The sequence below is a fragment of the Acyrthosiphon pisum genome, chromosome A2, assembly GCF_005508785.2.
Source record: "Acyrthosiphon pisum isolate AL4f chromosome A2, pea_aphid_22Mar2018_4r6ur, whole genome shotgun sequence".
Classification (NCBI taxonomy): domain Eukaryota; kingdom Metazoa; phylum Arthropoda; class Insecta; order Hemiptera; family Aphididae; genus Acyrthosiphon; species Acyrthosiphon pisum.
The window spans coordinates 114730432-114751820 of record NC_042495.1 but is presented as its reverse complement, the minus strand read 5'-3'; the positions used below and the strand labels follow the sequence as shown (position 1 = coordinate 114751820).

Here is a 21389-nt window from a genome sequence, read left to right as displayed (position 1 = left end):
GATTAATCGTCCAGAACTCTTTGCAGGACAGGTGTCATTAGCGAGTAGTGCGTAGGTATTCGAACTGGCGAACTACAGCGGAGGGTGGCCCACTGCCGGTCAGAGTAGTATTCACAAAGCGCACCCATCACATGGCCCACATTACTTGGCTGCATGAACAAACACTAAACATTTTACGAACTAATGGTCCCTTATATATGATTAAGTGGCCAACGTTTGGTAGTTTAAATTTTATTGAACCATTAAATTAATCAATTTTTTTATGCATCCCGGGATAAATATTATATATTACATTTTATAGATCGTCCACAATAAGTTGCCATAGATCGGTTCCGGTAGTCGTTTGTCAGCTGTCACTTTACGACTGATGGTTCTCCGGACTACTAGCTCTGACGACTCTGTCTGCAACTGCTGATACTTAAATTTGATTATAATATATATAAGAAATAAAAGCTGGACAAAAAAAACCCAGATCAACTTGTATACATTATTCACTAATATAATAATTATTTTATTATACTTATATTTTATAGTATTATGTCAAACCTTTTCTATTGGGAAGTATAAAGTAGTGTATCGTATTTGTTGATTTAGTAAGCGTATGCCAATTCCAACTTTATAGAAGGAACGTTGACGTTGTAAAAATATTAACTATGATAACCTAACTTACTTCATGTGCCAAAAATGTACCTTTTACATAATAAGTCTGAACAAAAATAATTACCGTTTTTATAACGTTTATAATTGTTTGTAGTTTTTTTTTTATTTTGTTAATTTAAAAATAGTAACTTATTTCAGATATCATATTTTACGAATTGCTATTGTTTAAAACAATGTGCTTTTACGTACTTTTCAAAAGTTATAAGAAACTAAATGCTTAAGAATACACGAATTTGTATGCACAGTGTTCCATGTTTGAGAGAATTATAAATTTTGTGATTTCAGCACCACGCAAACTCAAACAATTTAAATTTAATTTCAGAGATTGCTAATAACCTTTGATATAGTGAGTATTACAAAAAGTCAAAAACAAAAAACTTTTTATTTGTGTTTAAAAACAAATAGTGCTGTTTATGGTTAAAACAAAATGCACAGAAGCTCGTTATGACTTATGAACCAAACAGATTTTGATTTTTTAACGACTATAGATCTATTATGTATATATTTACAATGGTTACTAGTTACTACGTTATATCTGTATAATATGCTCAGCATGTATCGTTTAAATAAAAAACAATTTAAAAAGAATACGTTATATAAAACAAAAAAAAGCAGGTAAGTGGATGTCACTCTACTGTACAGTAGATTAAAAGTGGATAATTGTATAATGGATTGTATTAGACTTGAATTCAATGATATAATATCATTGTATAAGAAAAACGATTCTGAGTGGAGACGGTTTGTCAGTCTGGATATTTTATATTGTTATTATTTATTTTATCATGTAAGTTGAATTGATATTACAATTTTTTATTCATTTCTATGGTGATTAACGAAGCGTTAAAAATTAAAATCCCATTTTTAGCTTTTTTTCGTAATTTTTCGTTGGTTTTTTCCATGGCATTAATAACTATTGAGAAAATCGAAAAATGACCTCTCTAAAGTACCATAGTAAAACCAATAGCTCCCTCGCTCCGCTCAGAATCTAAAATTATAAAGTAAATTTAAACGGGGTTTTTTTAAAGTGTTTTTGTTTGAAAAAATATTTTTCTTTGAAATAAACAGTAATGTCCTGTAAATTGTAGGCGATAAAATTTACCCAAGTCACAAGTATATCATATCGACCTGTTCATGTAACAATAAGACGTGTCACAAAAATATTGTTGCCATATAGACACACACAAATATGCAGGACGCTTCTTTTTGAACACAAAAATGAATAACTAGGTAGGTACCAGTATTTTTTTAATAAACGAAATATAACGTTGAATTCCATGACAAGCTATATTGGACTCATTCTTTAGAGCTTGTATTATTTTTTTTTTACGCATTTCAATAATAAAGTATTGTAACGCGGCGATTTGTATAGGCAATATCGGTACACCAATGTCGAGTGTTCATTATTTTCTCGTAATATTGAATATGACATTAATAAAATATAAACTATGAAGGAAGGAAAAATAAGTATAGATCATAATATTATTATATTATTAAAGGAATTCTCTTATACAAATTCAATTTGAGGGTATTGAAAATAATTTAGTTAGTTTGAAAATATATTTTTTACGGTAAATTGTAATTTTAGCACAATAATATTATATTATGATACGTTTTGACAATATGACGCGTATATAATATGTATAGATAATATACGTATATTATTATATAGACAATAAAATTATGATAGACATGGTAAAAATGTCATTTTAATATGGGTGTAACAAACAACAGATACAGTGGAACCTCGGTATCTCGAAGTCTTAAGGGACCAAAACAAAAAAATCGATATATTATGGAAACTTTGAGTTACCGAGTTAATTTAAAATATGTGATTGAACCATCGGGACAGATAAACATATTCGATACGCAGAATCATCGAGATCCGGAGTTTGAAATACCGAAGTTCCACTAATGAACTATATATTATATTATACGCCTACATTTCCCACTAAACGCTGTATTTACAAACAAATAAAATATCCGAAAACCCCGCAGCAAAAATATAGCATTGCAATTCAAAACGTTTTCGTCATATTGACAGTCACAATATAATATTAACACTATCGCATATTGAGTCGCTCACACTGTCGCTACGATTTCGTGCACTAAAAACGAAACATTTGTACGATACGCATGCTAATAGCACCCTACGTAATTCGTAGGTATGCCTGTACATCAACAATAATATTATTATATACATATTATATAGAACTACAACTGTCGCGGGTGAATAGTTTGAGTTCGCGTGTAAGCAGGTGTGTTATATAATATATTATACGGCAGCTACGCCGTGCGCTGCGATTCTAAAACCGTGTCGACGGGGGTCGTCGTGTGGGGGGGGGGGGGGGGGTGGATGGGCTTTGGGGGATCTCGCGGCCGGTGTGCGTGCGCGATTTCGGGTTTAGACCCTCCGACGAAGGGCCCACGCAGAATGTCGACGACGAAACGAATACACCGGAAAATATGTCAAATACGGTCGCCGAACAACGGCAGCTGCAGCAGAAGTGTGTTCGCGATTCGACGGATAAGCCCGCGGCCGTGTCACACACCCGTCGCCGAACACGGAGGAGGCACTAAACGGCGGTAGGAACAGTGTAACCGCATCACGACACGAGCCCGTTCTTAACCGTGGTAGAGCGCACACATCGCGCGGTCTCTCCGGAGATATAAGCCTAAGAGGATATAATAATATATTTCGTAAAAACCTACGGGCGCGAAATAATATGTCGGGTGTCTTTATCGTCGGTGAGGTTTTCGGTTATTTTTTTTTTTCGAGGGTTTGAATAAAAGCAAAAAAAAAAAAAGTTTCAAAAATTCGATAGCATCGTAAAACCGCTGTAGGTTCCTATATTATTATGCGGGTTTCCCCCGTTTGTAAACATCGAGTCCGTACCATTGCTCGTGGCTTTTTGTTTAATTTTTTCCGTTGACGAAATTATCGTCGAGCGGAGCGTACGTGTAATTATTAATTGTTATCACTATTAATTCGCATAGTGCGACCACCGTGGCAGTTGTGGTTCACGTTATTTATACTCTGCGGGTTGTGAACGCGAACTATTCGTATCTATTATACTGGTATACGGATTTTGAGGCCGTACCACTTATATTATGTATTTTAACTTATACAATACAAGTCTTAGTGCACTACTCGGACGATGCCTCCGCTCATGATATCCGCCTTGACCGCGAGAAAACTAAAATTTTTACTATAACGTACTATCCGAAACAATACGTTGTGCTAGGTACTAAATTTAGAGTCTGGAAACGTCAGATTCGTACACGGCCGTTTTTTTTCCGGACCTGAAGTTCCCTGTATTACGGTACAAAGAATATAGTTTTATACGAAATGCTCTATTCATGCTGACGTATAGTTATTGCGATACTTAATTAAATCTGAACAACTTCAAGTCGATTGTTCCTCGGTAAAAAACGATGAAATATCGTGTATACTGAATATATTGCGCAGAAAATGCACGCTGCCATTATTGGAAATTCTATTCCTTCATAATTTAAAATTCTCCCGGCTAGAAAAGTTCAGAATTTTTTTTGCATTTTTGTTGGTAATGGCAAATATAGATGTTATTTATTTTCGACATTGGTCGTTGTATCGAAGTATCCATCATCATAATATTCTAAATTTAAAGAAACTTTAAAAATATTTTAGTGAATTGTATTTTATGCCGGTTGAAAATTGAAATTATAAACTCGTTAGTTAGATTAAGTATAGAATAAAACAATATCATTAGTTCATGAATATTTATGAAATTGAATAAACTAATATGATTTTCAATTTTTATACAAAAATATAAGATTTAATTTTAACGTATGAATGTACTGATTTTGCATAACCATTGTTTGATATATTACTAATAACAATTCCTTTTTAAATACGAACTGATTGACTACGACCGAATAATCTCCTACAAAAATAGTAAATTATTTATTTGGATGTGATATCATTGAAACGAATGACTGATAAATAACTGAATAACTGTATAATAATTTACAGAATTCGAAATATTTAATAATTCATTATAAATCATTAATAGCTTATAAATACATTTAGATATATTATGTAGATTTAATCTAATCATTAATTATGCTGCTCTAATGATACATTTTAACGTATCATAATATGTATCATACCTCGTAGAATAATACGTTAGCTATTAATAGAATTGCTTTTTATATTATGAAAATTTTCAGGCCAACACTCAAATTTAATTATTGATTTTTTTTCTCACAATTTACGGTGACCGGGATATCTATTCTGTGATATAAATGTATTATATCAGTGATAAAGTATAGGTGTACATTACTACATTAAAGATATAGTATGAGATATTATTGTGTAATTGTGTATACTATTAAAATTATAAAACGTAAATTTAAACGTAATTGCCAGCAGAAAACCAATATTAAAATGTGACCATAATCACTTTGAACCGTTACACAGTAATATAATATATAGCAAACGTCTAAACTTAATTTAATTCTAGTGACTTGATTAAAGCAGATCCCTACCTCTAACACGAGGGTAATCTTACGTGTGAAATATTATGTATCTACAATTTTTTTAAGTCATCTAAACAATATGATTATGGGTATTACTTTCTCGATCCTATTTACTTTCCCGATTGTTTGCTTTTTATAGCAATATATTATGGTATTTTCATACACAGATTATAATAATATATTATTATTACTCTAAAATTCGTAAAATTAAAAAGGTAATTTTTAAATAATTTATCACCGAAGTTTAGTTGTGTGTACACGTTTTCATTAATGCACGTAGATATACGTAACAACCATACATAATAAACTATGAACTATTAAGATAAAACAATGGGTTTATTTCAAATATTAATATACATATTTTCCTATAGTAACTCTCAATTAACCATCATAAATTTTATTTAATCGACGTTACCTCCGTAAGCATAGTATACAACTACCATAGAACTATATTTTTTAATCAAATAATTTTAAAAAATACAAAATTTTGTCGAATTTGAAAGAAATAATTCAAGTCTAACAATGCAAACTAAATGGTGATATTTCCGCGTTCCGGTAGATTTCTCAGAAATATATATTTCAAATTACGAAACAAATTTAATGAAAAAAGTTTTTTCTGAAAGTTTACACATAATTACGTCGTTTTTCAAATATAATAAAATAAAATCAGCTCTTAAAATGTATGTTTTTTGAGAATTTTTTTCATTGTATACAATAGTACATAGGTACTGAATAAACAAAAATGATTAAAAAGTTAAAGTTGCTTTGCTTACAGATTATTGTAACTTGTTGAGTGTGGATTTACAAATTTTCTTAATACACATCATTTTTATCCATAACGATAATAATATGTCACTATTCTTTTACAAAACGTTTTATATGTCTCAACAGGTGGGGAGTTGTTAATATCTGTAATGTCAACTAACCATACATTATTAATATCTTTAATATTAGCTGACCATACGAACAACGTTCGATTCGATATTACAACATATCACGTTTGAATAATAACATATTTATCGAGTTTTATCTATAACGATTCTGCGCAAGCACTGCGTATTCCAAGATAATTATGTATAATCGATGTATAATATGTACATATCATTAAAAAATGATCATGCGAACATTTTAGTCGGAATGAAATTAGTTTTTAATTTAAATGTTATGTGAACACTGAACACACATTACGTCATGTAATTCGCCACATGCAAAGGGAAAAGAAGAAGAGGAAAAAACCGTTGTTGAATCGCAACTGCAGCTAATGCGCTGTGTAAATGAACCTGTACACGTGAAAGCTTATGTGAATTCATTTTCGTGTAAAAAATACGTAAATTCGTCACAATTACAAAGGTGAATCATGTTTGCTCAAACGGCTGTGTAAATTTCAATTTAACGAAGCCACGTCAATCTGTATACGGAATATATCAATGGAATTTTCTTTTTGCACGTCAGCGCAATACGCGAGTGTACATTTATCGCGGTTCAATAATTACAGACATTTTCGTTTCAAAAACTATCGCGAATTTCAAAATGTCAAAGGCAGTTCATTTACAAAATATATCGGGTGTGGTACCTGCGTGTAATTTTTTTTTACGACGGCATGTCGAAATGCACGCTGGACGAGACGCATTAATAAGTAATACACTCGTTTTAAGTGCGATGATATCAAAAATCTAAAGTACTCTTTACAGCGAATAAATTATTTAAAAACATGATAATATATATTATTCGACCGATTCAAACATATTTTACAACGCATCTACGGTCTCGGATCGAGCTGATCTGTGCATAGATTTATGAAGAACAAAACCGTTGATTGTATGATTTTCCTATTGACTTTTTGTGATTTAATCGTCCGCGTTAACCGTTCGTTTATCAATATTCAATTATTCATATCTAACGGATACGATAGACGACAGTTGACTGATTTAATGGTTGTTTTTGAATAAAATACTATCTTGGGCACTCTATGCGTATAGTTGTCGTGGTACATTAAACAACTGAAATAAACATTTTATTTATTTTTACGACTTCGCTTCTTCGCTTGACCTCTTCTTCGCTTCGATGATACAAGCAAAGTTTCTGTTTCTATCACAATCTATGTATATTTATCACACGATTGAAAATCACAATAGTCTTTATATCGTTTCATTTTAGTGCACATTATGTGTTTTATAAATAAATACTATTCATCATACTGTACCGAGCAAGATTTAGGTACGAAACTTTGTTTCTTCTTTCTTGGATAATCTCACAAAAGTTTATGCTTTCGACTATCAGTTACAGTTATAAATTGAGTTTTTCATGAAAATTTCTGAGGCAAGGTAATTAATCGTTGTATTATTGCATTACTTTTCGCGATTTTTCCAGTTTAATGTTGTTTTAAAGAATTCCGCAATTTCAAATACAGTTTAAGACCAACTACATCTTTATTTGCTTTCAAGCGCTGTTCTAATTGTTGTGGATATATTATACAAATTCCTCAAACGTGTGTGATTTAACGACTAAGCGAAAGTCTTACAGTTTACGAATTGGCGAACGTTCATAATATTTACTTTAATTCTGTTTTTGCATGTGTTCAGCGAAATCCATTTAAGCTGAGTTGTTTCTGACACCTGCTTGAACACAGCTCATTTTTCAAAGAAACTTTATATAGTACAATACATCTTACAAACTACCTACGTTTTAATAAAACAAACATTTTAAGACGCATAGCTGCAATCGTATTGTTTCTATAGATCCGTTCAAACACAATTTAGGCGCATTCAATTAATTGGTTTTAGTAAAATACTTTAAAACAATAATATAATTGCAATATACTTACGTATCAAGTCAAAGCAAACCATTTTCAAACGGTAATTAAAATTGCAGACCAGTGAAATGTAAATAATTACTCATAAAAAAAAAAAAAACAATTTTAATCGGACATTTGCATTAGGAAATTTTCAGTTCTGATTTCTTCTTTATTTCTTTATTTCATTCTTTCTCTTATTAATTCTATATCTACACAGTAAATTAACCTTGCTGGGAATTTGATCGTTGTAGATATTTTCCATAGAATTGCTTTTTTTATTTCACGAATCCTCGTCTAATGGACTGAAAAATTGGTAAATATATATTATTATGGACTTTCGTTTATCTATATTATTCGTTTAGACATTTTTGCGGTTTCGTGACTTGTCTTATATCTATACCTACTTCAAACGCACCTATATATATATTTGGCCAAAAGTGATAGGAACTTGCCCGGCAATAGCCAAGCTTAGCGCCATTTAAACACACGCACAGTCGTACAACAATCTATTTAATTTGAAAACCCCACTCACGAGAATAACGGTTATTACTCCAAGAAAGCGTTTTTAGTATGCTCTAAAATTGCCACCTACCCACCGAATTTGTTGTTAATTCTCGTTCGGTAGCGTAAACAATTATTAAATACATACACAACACGTTGGTGTAACTGTACAGAAATATTATTGGTAAAGCAAAGCGTGTTCGCGATAAATTTAATTCGAAAAAAACTAATTGTCAAGTCAATTTTGAAAATTATTAGACTTAACGTATTTTACGAATGTTGTATGTCAATATTGACAACAGTATAAAGGTACCACAACATGTAGAATTTGATGGTATTTTGACGTTTACCGGCTCCACTACCGTACATTCCACGAATCAGGTTGATTGCACGTGACTTTGTTGTGTTCGATTCATACATTTTTTTTTTTTGTACAGTAATATTGAAGACTGCGTATATAGTTATTAATTATTATATTATATATAAGTTAAATATATTTTATCAAGTGTGTATCTTGCAACAAAGTATGTAGTTGAATTCGTAAATAACTTTTTTATTCGGATTATTGACTTAAAATAATCCGAATTATTAATATATTAAAATTTAAAATTATTAAAATATTAAAATAATAATATAATTTGATGAAATGCTTCATCTGAATTTATCACTGTACAAGTCTATTTCACACACTATAACTGCCCATATTAATGTGAATAAGCGGAAGAAAATATTATTATTATACGACAAACGTGAACGCGACGAACGTAGACGAAGTGTTCAGATTAAAATACAATATATAAACGGAACAAACAAGAAAATTTGTTATTCGAACGGAACATAACCGACGCGGTGCTTACGCGTCATGGTTAGTTCTTTGTCGGTCTAAAAAATAAAACTACCCCAAGGTATAATTTAAATAAAATTATTGCGAAATAATATATTATTTCATTGCTCTTATATATTATGAAATTCTAGGGGCAGGACGGCAAGTGAGGGTTTTCATTTCTGCAGCCCACTCTCGACTGCGCGCCCCACGACGACGTATTATATTGCAGCTTTCGGTAGACTCATTTTCATCTTGTCGAGTATATAATATAAAGTCCGCGAAAGAATATAAGTACCTTTACCTTAGGTATATAATACGGGGCGAGCCATTCAGACGCGGAAATCTTTTATCGTCGAATCTTATACACTTTTCCAGTGTGCGCCACCTGCGCACGCCCGTGGCCCGTATTATACGACGACGACGACGACGACGGCTCGTCCAATTATTCTATTACATAATAATAATATATCTAATACCAAATCGTGTGTAGGTGTGTTCCGGAGGTGATTCACGTGCAGTAGGTATAATATGTATATATGTTATATTATATTCGCGTTTTGCAATTTCATCCCAGTCGCTATATTTTATATAATCTACAACACAGCAGCTGCCGTGTGCGTATTAATCACGATGATGGTATTGTATAGGAACCGAGGACCGAGCAATATCGCAGTATTCATATATATATATATATATATATATATATATATATATGTTCAATATGTATTCAGGGTGATTCCCCAAGCATAGTCACCCCTATTTTTTCATTCAATATAATGAATTTATTCAAATTCTGATTTTTAAAAATTTAAATATAGGTACTCGAAGACCATAATATAATATATAATGCTCAACCTCGGCCTAAACCTTATGTCCTAAATCCGTCGTTTCTGAAAACTCTCCACTAGACATCGTTTCGACAAATTTATCGAAATTTATTTTGAATTTAAATTTGATCCTCTGATTTCCCTCCTTACCACCGAGGTCTTACGCAAACATTTCAGTACCACTCATTATCTAACTATATTTATTATATATTATATCCATATTCCATATTCGTTGATACTGTGCAAGCAATCTAATCATGTTATGTTATACTATTGCTATCATGTAAGATATATTTATAGATTATCGTTTAACACACAAGTTTTTGTCTGATGCAATTGTCGAGCTGTTCTATCTCAACAGGATACTTGATATAAACCTCAGTAATGTAAAAATAATTTGGTCTTTGAGTATATTATTTGAAAATTCTGAAAATCAGATTTTGAATAACTCCACAATTATTGAAGAATAAAATGAAATGCATGGTGAATCACTCCGTATATATTATGTTCCACGTGTGACTTGGTGTACGAGATACGTATTTATTTATATTTTTGGTTTACCCGACCATAATATTAAGACCTTAAGTGGATATCACAATATATTATATTTCATAGGACGGCACTGATTTGAGTGATCTATTGTACATATTTATGTAATGTCAACAGTACCTTGCGTATAATATAGTCACTGTGTTTAGGTGTTTTATATTTTGTGTTTTATGACAACCACATAATATGTATAGTACCAATATATAATACGTCGTCGTAGTGAATTCATGGCTAGATGTATGAAAAGAAATGCGTTGTTTAAAAAAAATATACACGTCGAATACGTGAAAACTCAAGTAACGCTTGTTTTATAATATAATAAGTAATATCTATACCTACCACCTATACGTACGTCGTAATAATTGTATAGGTTCGTTTTCATAATTATTACTGTAATATTTTCCTCGCCTTCTCAGTTTCCATTTATTCATTTGAAATTCCAGTCGTTTAAATGTTTTTTTACATAGTCTGTTACATCGGAATTCGGTAAAAAGGATCTATTATATACTCATTATACCGTTTTAACAACTTTTCTCGAGAAATACAAAACTGTCTGTCTCTTTTCATATTTTCATTTTGCGAACCTTCATCATATTATTTTGAATAGATACCATAGTACATTAAATGGCAAAAATAAAAATGTTTATTAATTTTTCTGTTAACAATTAAAAACCAAGTTGCGTAGGTTGGTCGTAATATTTAATTATTACTATAAATTTGCGAATATTTTATAATTAAAAAATTAAATTCCAAATACCTAACCTAACCTATATCAGATAAAATAAATATAGACAAAAAAAAAAAAAAAAATGGTTTTTGCTAGTAATAAAAAATGCATACTGGTCCTTTTTGGAAAAATACTCGTTCATATTGTAATATAATATAGTAAGGGTACCTTTTAACATATGCATATTTAAAAACAATTTTATAAAAAACTACGTTTTAATTTATAATATACATATAGTTAGTCAAAAAACCATTTTGTTAAAATATGTCACTAAGGTCCTTTTAACAAATGCACATTTATAAATATTAAAATACATAAGGTTGTTGACTTTTATATCTTAGAACCCAAAATACTAAAACAATTAATTTATTACGGAAATATATTATATTAAGGAATTAAACGGAGAATTAATCATATTAAAATTATCTAACCGACTTATTTTGGATTTGTCATTCATTTTTTGACAGATTGATTTTTGTATTTTTATACAATACTGATATTTTAATAAATTGCATCCATCTAAATACATACAATCAACACCTCTAACGAAGTGACGTATAGTAATCGCGTCGTTGTTCATATTATGCTGGATGAATTTAGATTGTAATATTTATTATTTCAAGCAAAACGTTTAGATTTAAGTTATACAATATTAGATAATATCAGACGAAATAAAATCGACACGAATATAAAAAAAACTTAATTTGAGAACAAAAACATTTGAAGAGAATTGTCACGTCATATAAAAATCTAAAGATACATCAGAAAGGGAGGCCGTTATATCGAAAAAAATATTCGTCTTATTGGAATATTAGAGTTTAGGATTTTTTTCCATCCAGAATTCTAAATCAGACTGTTATTGGCGCTACAAATAAAAAGTGACAACACGTCAACACGATATTATATTTAGTGCCATTAAAAGTACCTAACCTTTCTCCGTGCAGCTTCGTGTTTAAAACCCTGTATTTTCCAGTAACCGTAGCTAAAATAAACAGGCTCAGCGTTTATGTCTGCATGAACGTAATGTTACAATGCGCAGTTTAAACGACTATAGACTAATGAGATTTAACAATATACAGGATGGTAAACAATGTCGAGATTGGAGTCTCGACCACAAGTCTCATCGTCGGCGACTATCGAGTGAATAATATCATTATATACCACCGCAGTTGTATATCTTATGAGACTGATTCGTAACATTTATCATTACTTATAGCTTAATAAGATCACAGCGGAAACGAAACACTTGAATAGAAAAATAATATTTAAGCAAAGAATTTTTGATTTCACACGAAATATTCTACACTTTTCTAAATGGTCTATTTATGGAGGTAGGTATCGCATGCACTGCCAATACGTTTTTGATTTTCAATATAAATATATATTATAATTTATAGTGTATTCACTTTTGTTTATTTTTAAAATGTTAATGTCCAATGTATAAATACCTATATAGTTCAATAATTATTATGCTAATGACCTATATCAAAACTCAACTATTTTCTAGATAAACATTATTGTGTATTGAAAATTCGGAAGAACAATATTACATATTTCAACAAACTTCGAGAGACTTAATATACCTAGGTAGGGAATATTACATTTGTGCTACTAAACTATTATACCAGTTGTATAGAAAATGGCATAGAATGTTCACCGCGGTACCTACCTATACAATAATTTATGGAATTCTATGAACAATAAACATATTCAATTATTGTAATATTTCTTTGTAAAGATCACACAATTTATTTGTAGCAACTTAACATAATATATATTGACTATACGGCGACCAACGTAAAAATTCAAAATAATATCCGTTTTGTATAATAACAAAAAAAGAATCAGTTATTTGCCCAAGGCACAACTCAAAAGTAAATAATCATGTACAGATTTCATAAGCTGAATTATTGTTTTATTTTGAGAAAATATGTTAACTAATTATAAAACGGTCAACCCTTAGTTAGGATTATTGCAAAAAATATTCAAGCAAATTGATTTAAAATACACATGTATATTATAATTGAATTGCGATCGTATATTACGATATTATATATTTTTTACTAAAAAAAAAATTATCTCGTGAAAAAAGTGAACATAAAATGCTCGTTATGTGTTTTTCGTATTTTACGATGATAATAATAAATCATAATAGAATAATTGGTACAAACACGTAAATATCTGAATGTGATGAATTTCATTTTATACAATATTTAGTACCTACAACTGGACGTAGATGTTTCGTTACAAATTGTTGCACCTAACTCACATTTCTTCGCCGTGCATAGTAAACTTGTGTTTTCTGAACATTTGCATATTTTACTTTCTAAAACTACTTCATGGATATCCTAAAAATGTCCAATTTACACTACATTCTTTGTCCATTGTTCAATCAATATACAGAGAGACGCTCCGTGAAACTTTTTCAATTTTTTTTCCTGTCCCAATATAGTGTTAACGGATTAAAAAGGACATACTCTCTCTCTCTGTCACACACACACACACACACACACACACATGCAAACATTGTAATATCAATCGCATCCTCGGCCCGTTATAAATCTGAAACCACCATTATATATTATGTCATTCCACATAAATGGTAAAACAAAAATGTATAACACAAAGGCGATATTGTTTATAAATTATTTCCTACCCTTAACGGACAAAAAAATAATTCGTTGAAAATATTTCAACTATTGTGTAGCGAATTTGAGTTTTTAATTTTTAAATTCGTAAATGGAGTACGCATTTTAGACGTAGCGCCCGTCGTAAAATTGTTATTATTTTTTTAAACGCAATTACTTGAAATAAAAAATTCGTGGAATTGTGTATAAATAAATATGACGTATGACCACTGCGGAGAGTTATTTAAATATTGAAGTGCTATATGATTATTTTAATTATTGGTCTTTGTATCTTATTGTAGTGATCATTAAAGTTGACAACGGAGAAATCAAAAACTTTGTGGAGAATGAAGTCTGTGCTGTATGATAATCGTAGTTTATTGTTTCGAATAAAACTGCTCCTAATATATTATGTTTTTAAGAAAATAATATTCACTGTAAGATGTACCTATGTACAATGTACATCCCAAATTAAAAATAATAATGACTCGAAAAGTACTTTTACCGTCGGGCAAAATTTGAGTTTTTACATACTTACTCAAAGTACCTCTACGCATATCTTGCAGGTACCAAATTAAGGTGATTCCGGGCGTTTTAGAAAGTGTATAGAAAGTTTTTGAAAATAAAACACCGTACAAAAAAGTTTATGAATAATAAAAACATGCTATATTGTTGTAACACTTATGTAGGTACAGTTTTTAAATTCTCACAGAACATAAAAAGTCAACAAAAGCGAAAAACACTAAAATAATAGTTTAACTTAAAATGTAATATTTGAAAATGTTTCCGAATTCTAGTGTTTATTATGCATTTTTTTAATAATAATAAAAATAACATTTACTAATTTTATTAGTATAATTTTTGTATATAATTCATCAATATTATTTAAATATTGTATAATTTATTTAACCAATTACAAAATATACAATGTGATTTACAAAACTGGTCATAATTTATTATAATACAATAATTATAGTCATTAGGCATGATTATGAAATCCCAATTAAAAATAATAAATAAAATTCTTTAGATGGTTATATATACATGTATATATATTTTATTATGTATATTTATTAAAATTTAAAATACAACTTTTTAAAAAAGTACAATTTATCTTAACGGTATAACAGTTATTTTCAAATTACTTTAAAGTCAGTTGAACCAAACAATAGTTATAAACGTTGGGATATATCTTACATTGTACTTATATATAAATTATTTGTTATTTTCCATATTACGGTAACCGTATTAAGTAACTTAAAGTTGGAAAAATTATGTAGCCGGTAACTTTTTATTAAGTTAATAAAAAAAGTACCTAATTTAATCAGAAGTCGACTTTAGAAGCGACTAAATATTTTTATTGACACTTATAACTGTATTAAAGGATATTATAATAACTATTATATTATCATTATTTCTGTATTAAAGTTTTTTAATATAATTTGGTATTTATTTGTTGTATTTTTTTTATAGATATTGCATAATGTATTTTTATGTGTCTTAGCTAATGAATAAATTACGTAAGTATTAATTTTTAAAAAGTGTTTAGTTAATTTAAAAAAATCATCTCTTTATGTCTTCAGTCTTGTGTCTGTCACTGTCAGGTAAAAGTATTGAAAAAATAAATTAAAAATGTACAGTAAGTTACTAATGTATATAATAAGCTGTGTCGATTCTTTTTTCCAGTTAAATCGATCATTTTTAATAATTAGGTATATACTTTAATAAAATCATAATGTAAATTATTAATTTTCAAAAAGGTAGTTCGATGTTAACTACGAAACGTATTTAAAGGTTTTAATTGTTAAAGAAATATTTAATTCCTCGCGCATTTGTCCACTCATCTACACTTCAAATGTTTTACAAATAATAATGAACGAATTGTCCAAAATGTGACTTTTGTACAAACAAATAAATAATAATACATAATATTGTATACAAAAACCCACATCCCATTTTTAATTAAATTAAAAGTCAATTTAATTACACAATTCGCAAAAGAATATATACGTAGTATAGCGTTGAAGTATTATGAACGAAAAAATACATTTATGTAGGCAATTCAAAAGTAAAAATAATATATACCTCAAATATATTATATTGAACATTTCAATAACATTCATTTTATACACAACTCGGTGTAAGGATAATACGTTAAAAGGAAAATATGTTTTTTTTTTTATTGTATACATAAATAATCAATTTTGGGATATATAATATTATTGTGTATATTTTTTAATATTATATTATAATGTATATTGTATACGTTTTATGACCGTAACCTTATTGCACGCAAATTGGTAAAAGAAAATTCGTTTTCCCGACTTCCGTGACGGATATATTATTATTGATATATTCAAAATAATTTTTGCAATACCTATGATATTAAAATTATTATAGACTATACTCTATGTTGACAGGACGTAACACAAATGTACATTACCTACTAAATTTCATAGAAGTGTTAAAATATAATATTTAACAGCCCTTTCAATCAAATATTATGGTCGGTATCTACCTATGATTGTACAAATGTGATTGGTCCGTTAGATTTATACATTTTTCGATCAACTTAGCGTGTAATATAATATGAATTCTATGAATATATTTTCAATCGTTCTATAACAATTAGGTACGTATGATTTTCACGTTTGATTTCACATTAATTTATAATATCGCAACATGAATTTTGAATGTCCAACGTGAATATTTTAACTCAGGAAAAATTGCGCGTTCGCTATTGAAATTTCTATTTTGTATTTTACCATATGATATAATATATTTTGTCAAATTCTAACCAGATCTCTTTACTATTATAGCTCGAATATGCAGTCAATTTTCTTATCACTAAATGGCTTATTAGCGTTGGAAAGATACTAATGAAAAAATAATGCTGACGTGGGTAGGTACATACAAATTACAATTATATTAGGTACCCTATGTAATGGGTCATAGGTGCCTCTGATTATGGTGGTAAACGTTTTTAGTATTTTCATAATAGACATAGAATATAATACATGTGAAAATAAAGAAATAATAAATCAATTCAATTTCGGTGTATATAGGTAACATTATGTCGAATCGCTATGTTAACTTGTTCCATCGATTCTAAATTTATATTTATTTTTATCATAAATTATGATAACGTAAGGCACACAGTTGTGCAGATAAAAGAATATCAAGAATACATAGTGTAAAATAGAACATAGTACCTAAAACTAACTTAGCAATAAAATAATTATAAAAATGAAATAGTAGGTACCATATACCAAATAAACTAACAACAAACGCAAGTTGTAATTTTATAAATATACGTATATACAGTATTATGATTTAAAGGTTTTACAACATAATATATGTTGGACCATATACAGAAAATAATAATGTTGAAGCATCATGAAAAAAAATCAAAATTGTGAACTGTATTACATGATTTCAGCATGCGATTAACTGACGAGTTTCCATTATAGATCTGTGAGTAAGTTGGTATATTATGAAACATAGGATAAGAACAGAGAGACACTAATTGAAGAACGTCAATAGGTATTAAATTTAACATTTCTGGGCAGTGAATGTTACTATTTAGTAGATTATAAGTCTAATTTTACATCAATACATTTTCTACTACATAAAAGAGGACGCATTTTTAGATTACTTAGTGTAAATCATCATGTTTAATTTCATAATTGTTTGTCTTATGAGAAATCATAGTTAAAAAACGATTTTGTACGGATTCAATATTTTTTGTACTACTCAACACAAATGTAGACCATACTATTAAAATAGAACCGTATTCCAAGATAGATCGTACAAGCGCGATATATAAAACCAATAGGTAATATTTTGAAATTCACTAAAATTCCGTCTTGAAAATCCTAATCTAAGATAGATGCTTTGTTACAAAATATTTATGTAATAAATTTACCTATTGGATTTTTCAATATGATATGTATAAGTTATAACTGTGCAAGACGCCGAGACATGCAGGAAATTCATTTTATTATTATTATTGTTTTCCCATGTGTATTATTAATATATACCTATGTCGACCGTCCGTCTGGACCTTACTATCTCATATTATATAATGTATCTTACTATATCATATACGAACCTACCTATATATTACCGATACGGACGGTCGGACAGTATAGCAGGTAAGACTATTTCTCCTCTGCTTCAGTACACTTTCAACAATGGTTCGGTGCGTGACTATTACTTCTATTCCTCATTTTTACTGTAATTTGTGAGACATCATCAAATTAATGTCAGAGTAAAATAAATCCAATGTTTGAGATATAATATTTTCATAAATTGAAGCACTGAGAATATTAGAAAAATATTTCGAATCTATATGAATCTATCTACTATACCTAACTATCTGCAACCAATGAATCTTTTCGTAATATACATAAGTATAAATTCCTGAGAAGACATTTTTTTTTCATAAAATTAGATTTTTAGTATTATAATATAGTTATCAAGGTTGTTTTTAAAAATATATCAATTAATTTTAACTTAGATCCATAGCAAATCGAGACAACTGTTAGGAAGCTAATTTTACAGATATATATTATTTTTTAAGGTATTTATAAGTATAAAATATAGTATTCATAATATTTATTGGGTAGGTACTGAATAAGGTTTGTTTAGATATAATTGCTGAAATTGCCGAAAAACAGTGGAACAACTTACAGAATGACAAGTGACAACTAGGTAATGATCATTTATAACTTTTTGTTTTAAGGTCTTACATTGTAAATCGATAACAATTTGAATTTATATTTCATGATTATCATTATTATCTGTTTAATTTTTTGTCATACGTACCAATTCAATTTATTATACTGTGTGAATCCGACTAATGTTGCTGATAACTTGTTTATTTTGATGTAACTTTTAGGTTTAGGTATTTATCATTCGGGGACTGAGGTTGAAATATTTTCACAAAGCTTATTACAAACCATTATAACGTTGTTCAAAGTCTAAGAGAACGTTTGTAACAATTTGTTTCGTTTTGAACACTCAAAATTACGAAACCGAATCGCATAGTAATATTATTATAAACACTATGGAAAATTAAGTTAAGGCTCTGAATCATTATTCTAGTCGAACGCTTCATCATTGCTTTCGAACTTAAACATTATACATACATCACAGAGTTTTATTTTTTTATCAATGTGAACATAATATAATATAGGTAATAGTGATCAATCTCACTGTCTTGTCCTCTGCTGTTTCATCGTTAACTTTTACGACTCTGTTTGCTCCCGTTCGGGTCATTTTACTCTAATATTCACGTCTGTACTTTGTTCTAACGACTTACGAATCATTATATGTACATATATATATATAATGATGTTTACTGTCCAACGCAACTCGTGTATTCTATAACTAATGAGATTTGAACTCGATAGGAAAGTAAGCGATATTTAATGAACCGAATGTGCACGCAGTATAATATTGACAATAATAATTCCAGAGACGTTCGGCCGGAGTCGATTAAATCGTCTGCTTTTAAATCCGCGCATATCGTATATTATTGTAATGCTCGCACACACGTGGTTGTCACAAACAGAACGAGCTTAATGATGTGTCTTATGACAATATAACATCTGGAGTTGTAATAAACGAAACGCCTCGCAGTCGTTATACGCCGCCGCCACGACGTATCCGTGAGGTGCACACTCGAATGTGGACAGGACGGAAAAAAAAAATGTTAAAATACGATATTCGTACTCACTACTCTGCAATATCGTAATACGGTATTATAATAATAAATATAATATTATATATGTTATATCACAATAAGGCAAACAAAAAACGTATCGAATTCCCCCAGTATAAGTGTTGGGTAGAGCTTTTGAGTGAGAGCCATAGAGTTGTTGTAGTAGTCTGCGTGCGTATAGGATTTAATATGTATAATATAATATATATAATGACGAATTAAACGCCGAAGCGAATGTCCTTACAGAGGCAGACCAAATTAATTAAAACTATATTGACTTGCATCGGTTTAGCTGAGAACGTTTGTAGCAGCTATCGTCAAGTTGTGGGTTACTATATACTTAACTAATAAACAATTGATAATATATTATGTAAATAACTCGTTTAAAGTCGGATACGGTTATAAACATCAACTCAAATCGGGTAGTAAATCAGAAGTTCATTTCTTTTTTTTTTTAATAACTTAGTGATTTCATGCAAAGTTTAAACAAATTAATCATGTATTTTATGCACACGACTGCAGTTATCGATAACTCTATACTATATGTTCAACATTATAATTGGGTGATAGCTTGTAGTTGTGTAGACTGAATTATTAAATTAAAAAATATCGATCGTTGCCGGTTTATTCTTATTTAAAATCATTTGTATGTTATAACGATGTTTATTCACGCTTAAAATTGTTGAGTTAAAAAGTTAGGTATATCTTTGAGACTAGTGTATAAGCCCCCTCGGTCGGCAGCATCGAAAATGGTACAAAAAACAGTATTATTCGACACACCACGACGATAACCACGATGATGATTATTTATTAATTGTTATATCGTACTATCTTCAAGTTGACGATCGCTGAAGATGCGTCGAGAGAGGGGAAGGGGGTAATGTGAGGATAGGTAGTTCGAGATGAGCTGTCGGGGAGAGGTGGGGCAGGGGAGGTGTTGCTTCATTGACGTATGATATATATTATAATATATACATACTACGCGTGTACGATATAATAATATTACGACGTGTGCATAGATCGTGACTCCTACCTGTACGTGATGAACGCGAATATGAGTCCGACCAAGGACACGCTGCTACCGAGTACGACGATCAGAGAGAGGACGCTCTCCTGGCTCGCCACCGTCCATCCGTTGCCCGTCAGGTTGCCCATGACGGGCACCCGTCGCGGGTATATGCTCTCCATTTCGGAAACCCGTCTGAAATACGCGTGTATGTTGAAACTTTTTTTTTATCGCGACAGAGGTTATATTTTAACTCGTGAAACGCCTGTGTGGTTGTTATAACAACAGGCGACAATAATAATTATTATCGTAACGAATATTGTTATTGTCGGTCGATGAGGATAAATCGCGAGAGTAAATAATTATTGTATTAAGACGACATGTCGTTCGATTAGCGACCGGTCGTCGTGGCCGCGTCGTGCGACTAAACCCATCGGGTTTCAACGCTACCGCCGCCGCCGACGGCGTTTCGGCGCACTCTCTGTGCGCAACCATATTACTATATTGTCTTATATTATTGTACTTACGTCTATAATTACTATCTATTTTGTGTAGACCGTGTTCAATTAAAGGTGCTCAGATTTTCAAGATAAAACGGAAAAAAAATGACAACCTCTATACATCAATATATA

The 21389-nt window shown here is 30.1% G+C and overlaps 1 protein-coding gene across 1 annotated transcript in view; it reads right to left on the bottom strand.

The window, feature by feature from the left end:
- LOC100569203 (adhesion G protein-coupled receptor E3-like) overlaps nucleotides 1–21170 on the bottom strand; it is a 150630-nt gene extending 129460 nt beyond the window's left edge. The window contains exon 1 of the mRNA XM_003247611.4: nucleotides 20785–21170. Coding sequence (XP_003247659.1) covers nucleotides 20785–20939 — 155 coding nt within the window. The 5' untranslated portion in view covers nucleotides 20940–21170. The remainder of the gene's footprint in view (nucleotides 1–20784) is intronic.
- Between the last annotated feature and the right edge of the window lie 219 nt (nucleotides 21171–21389).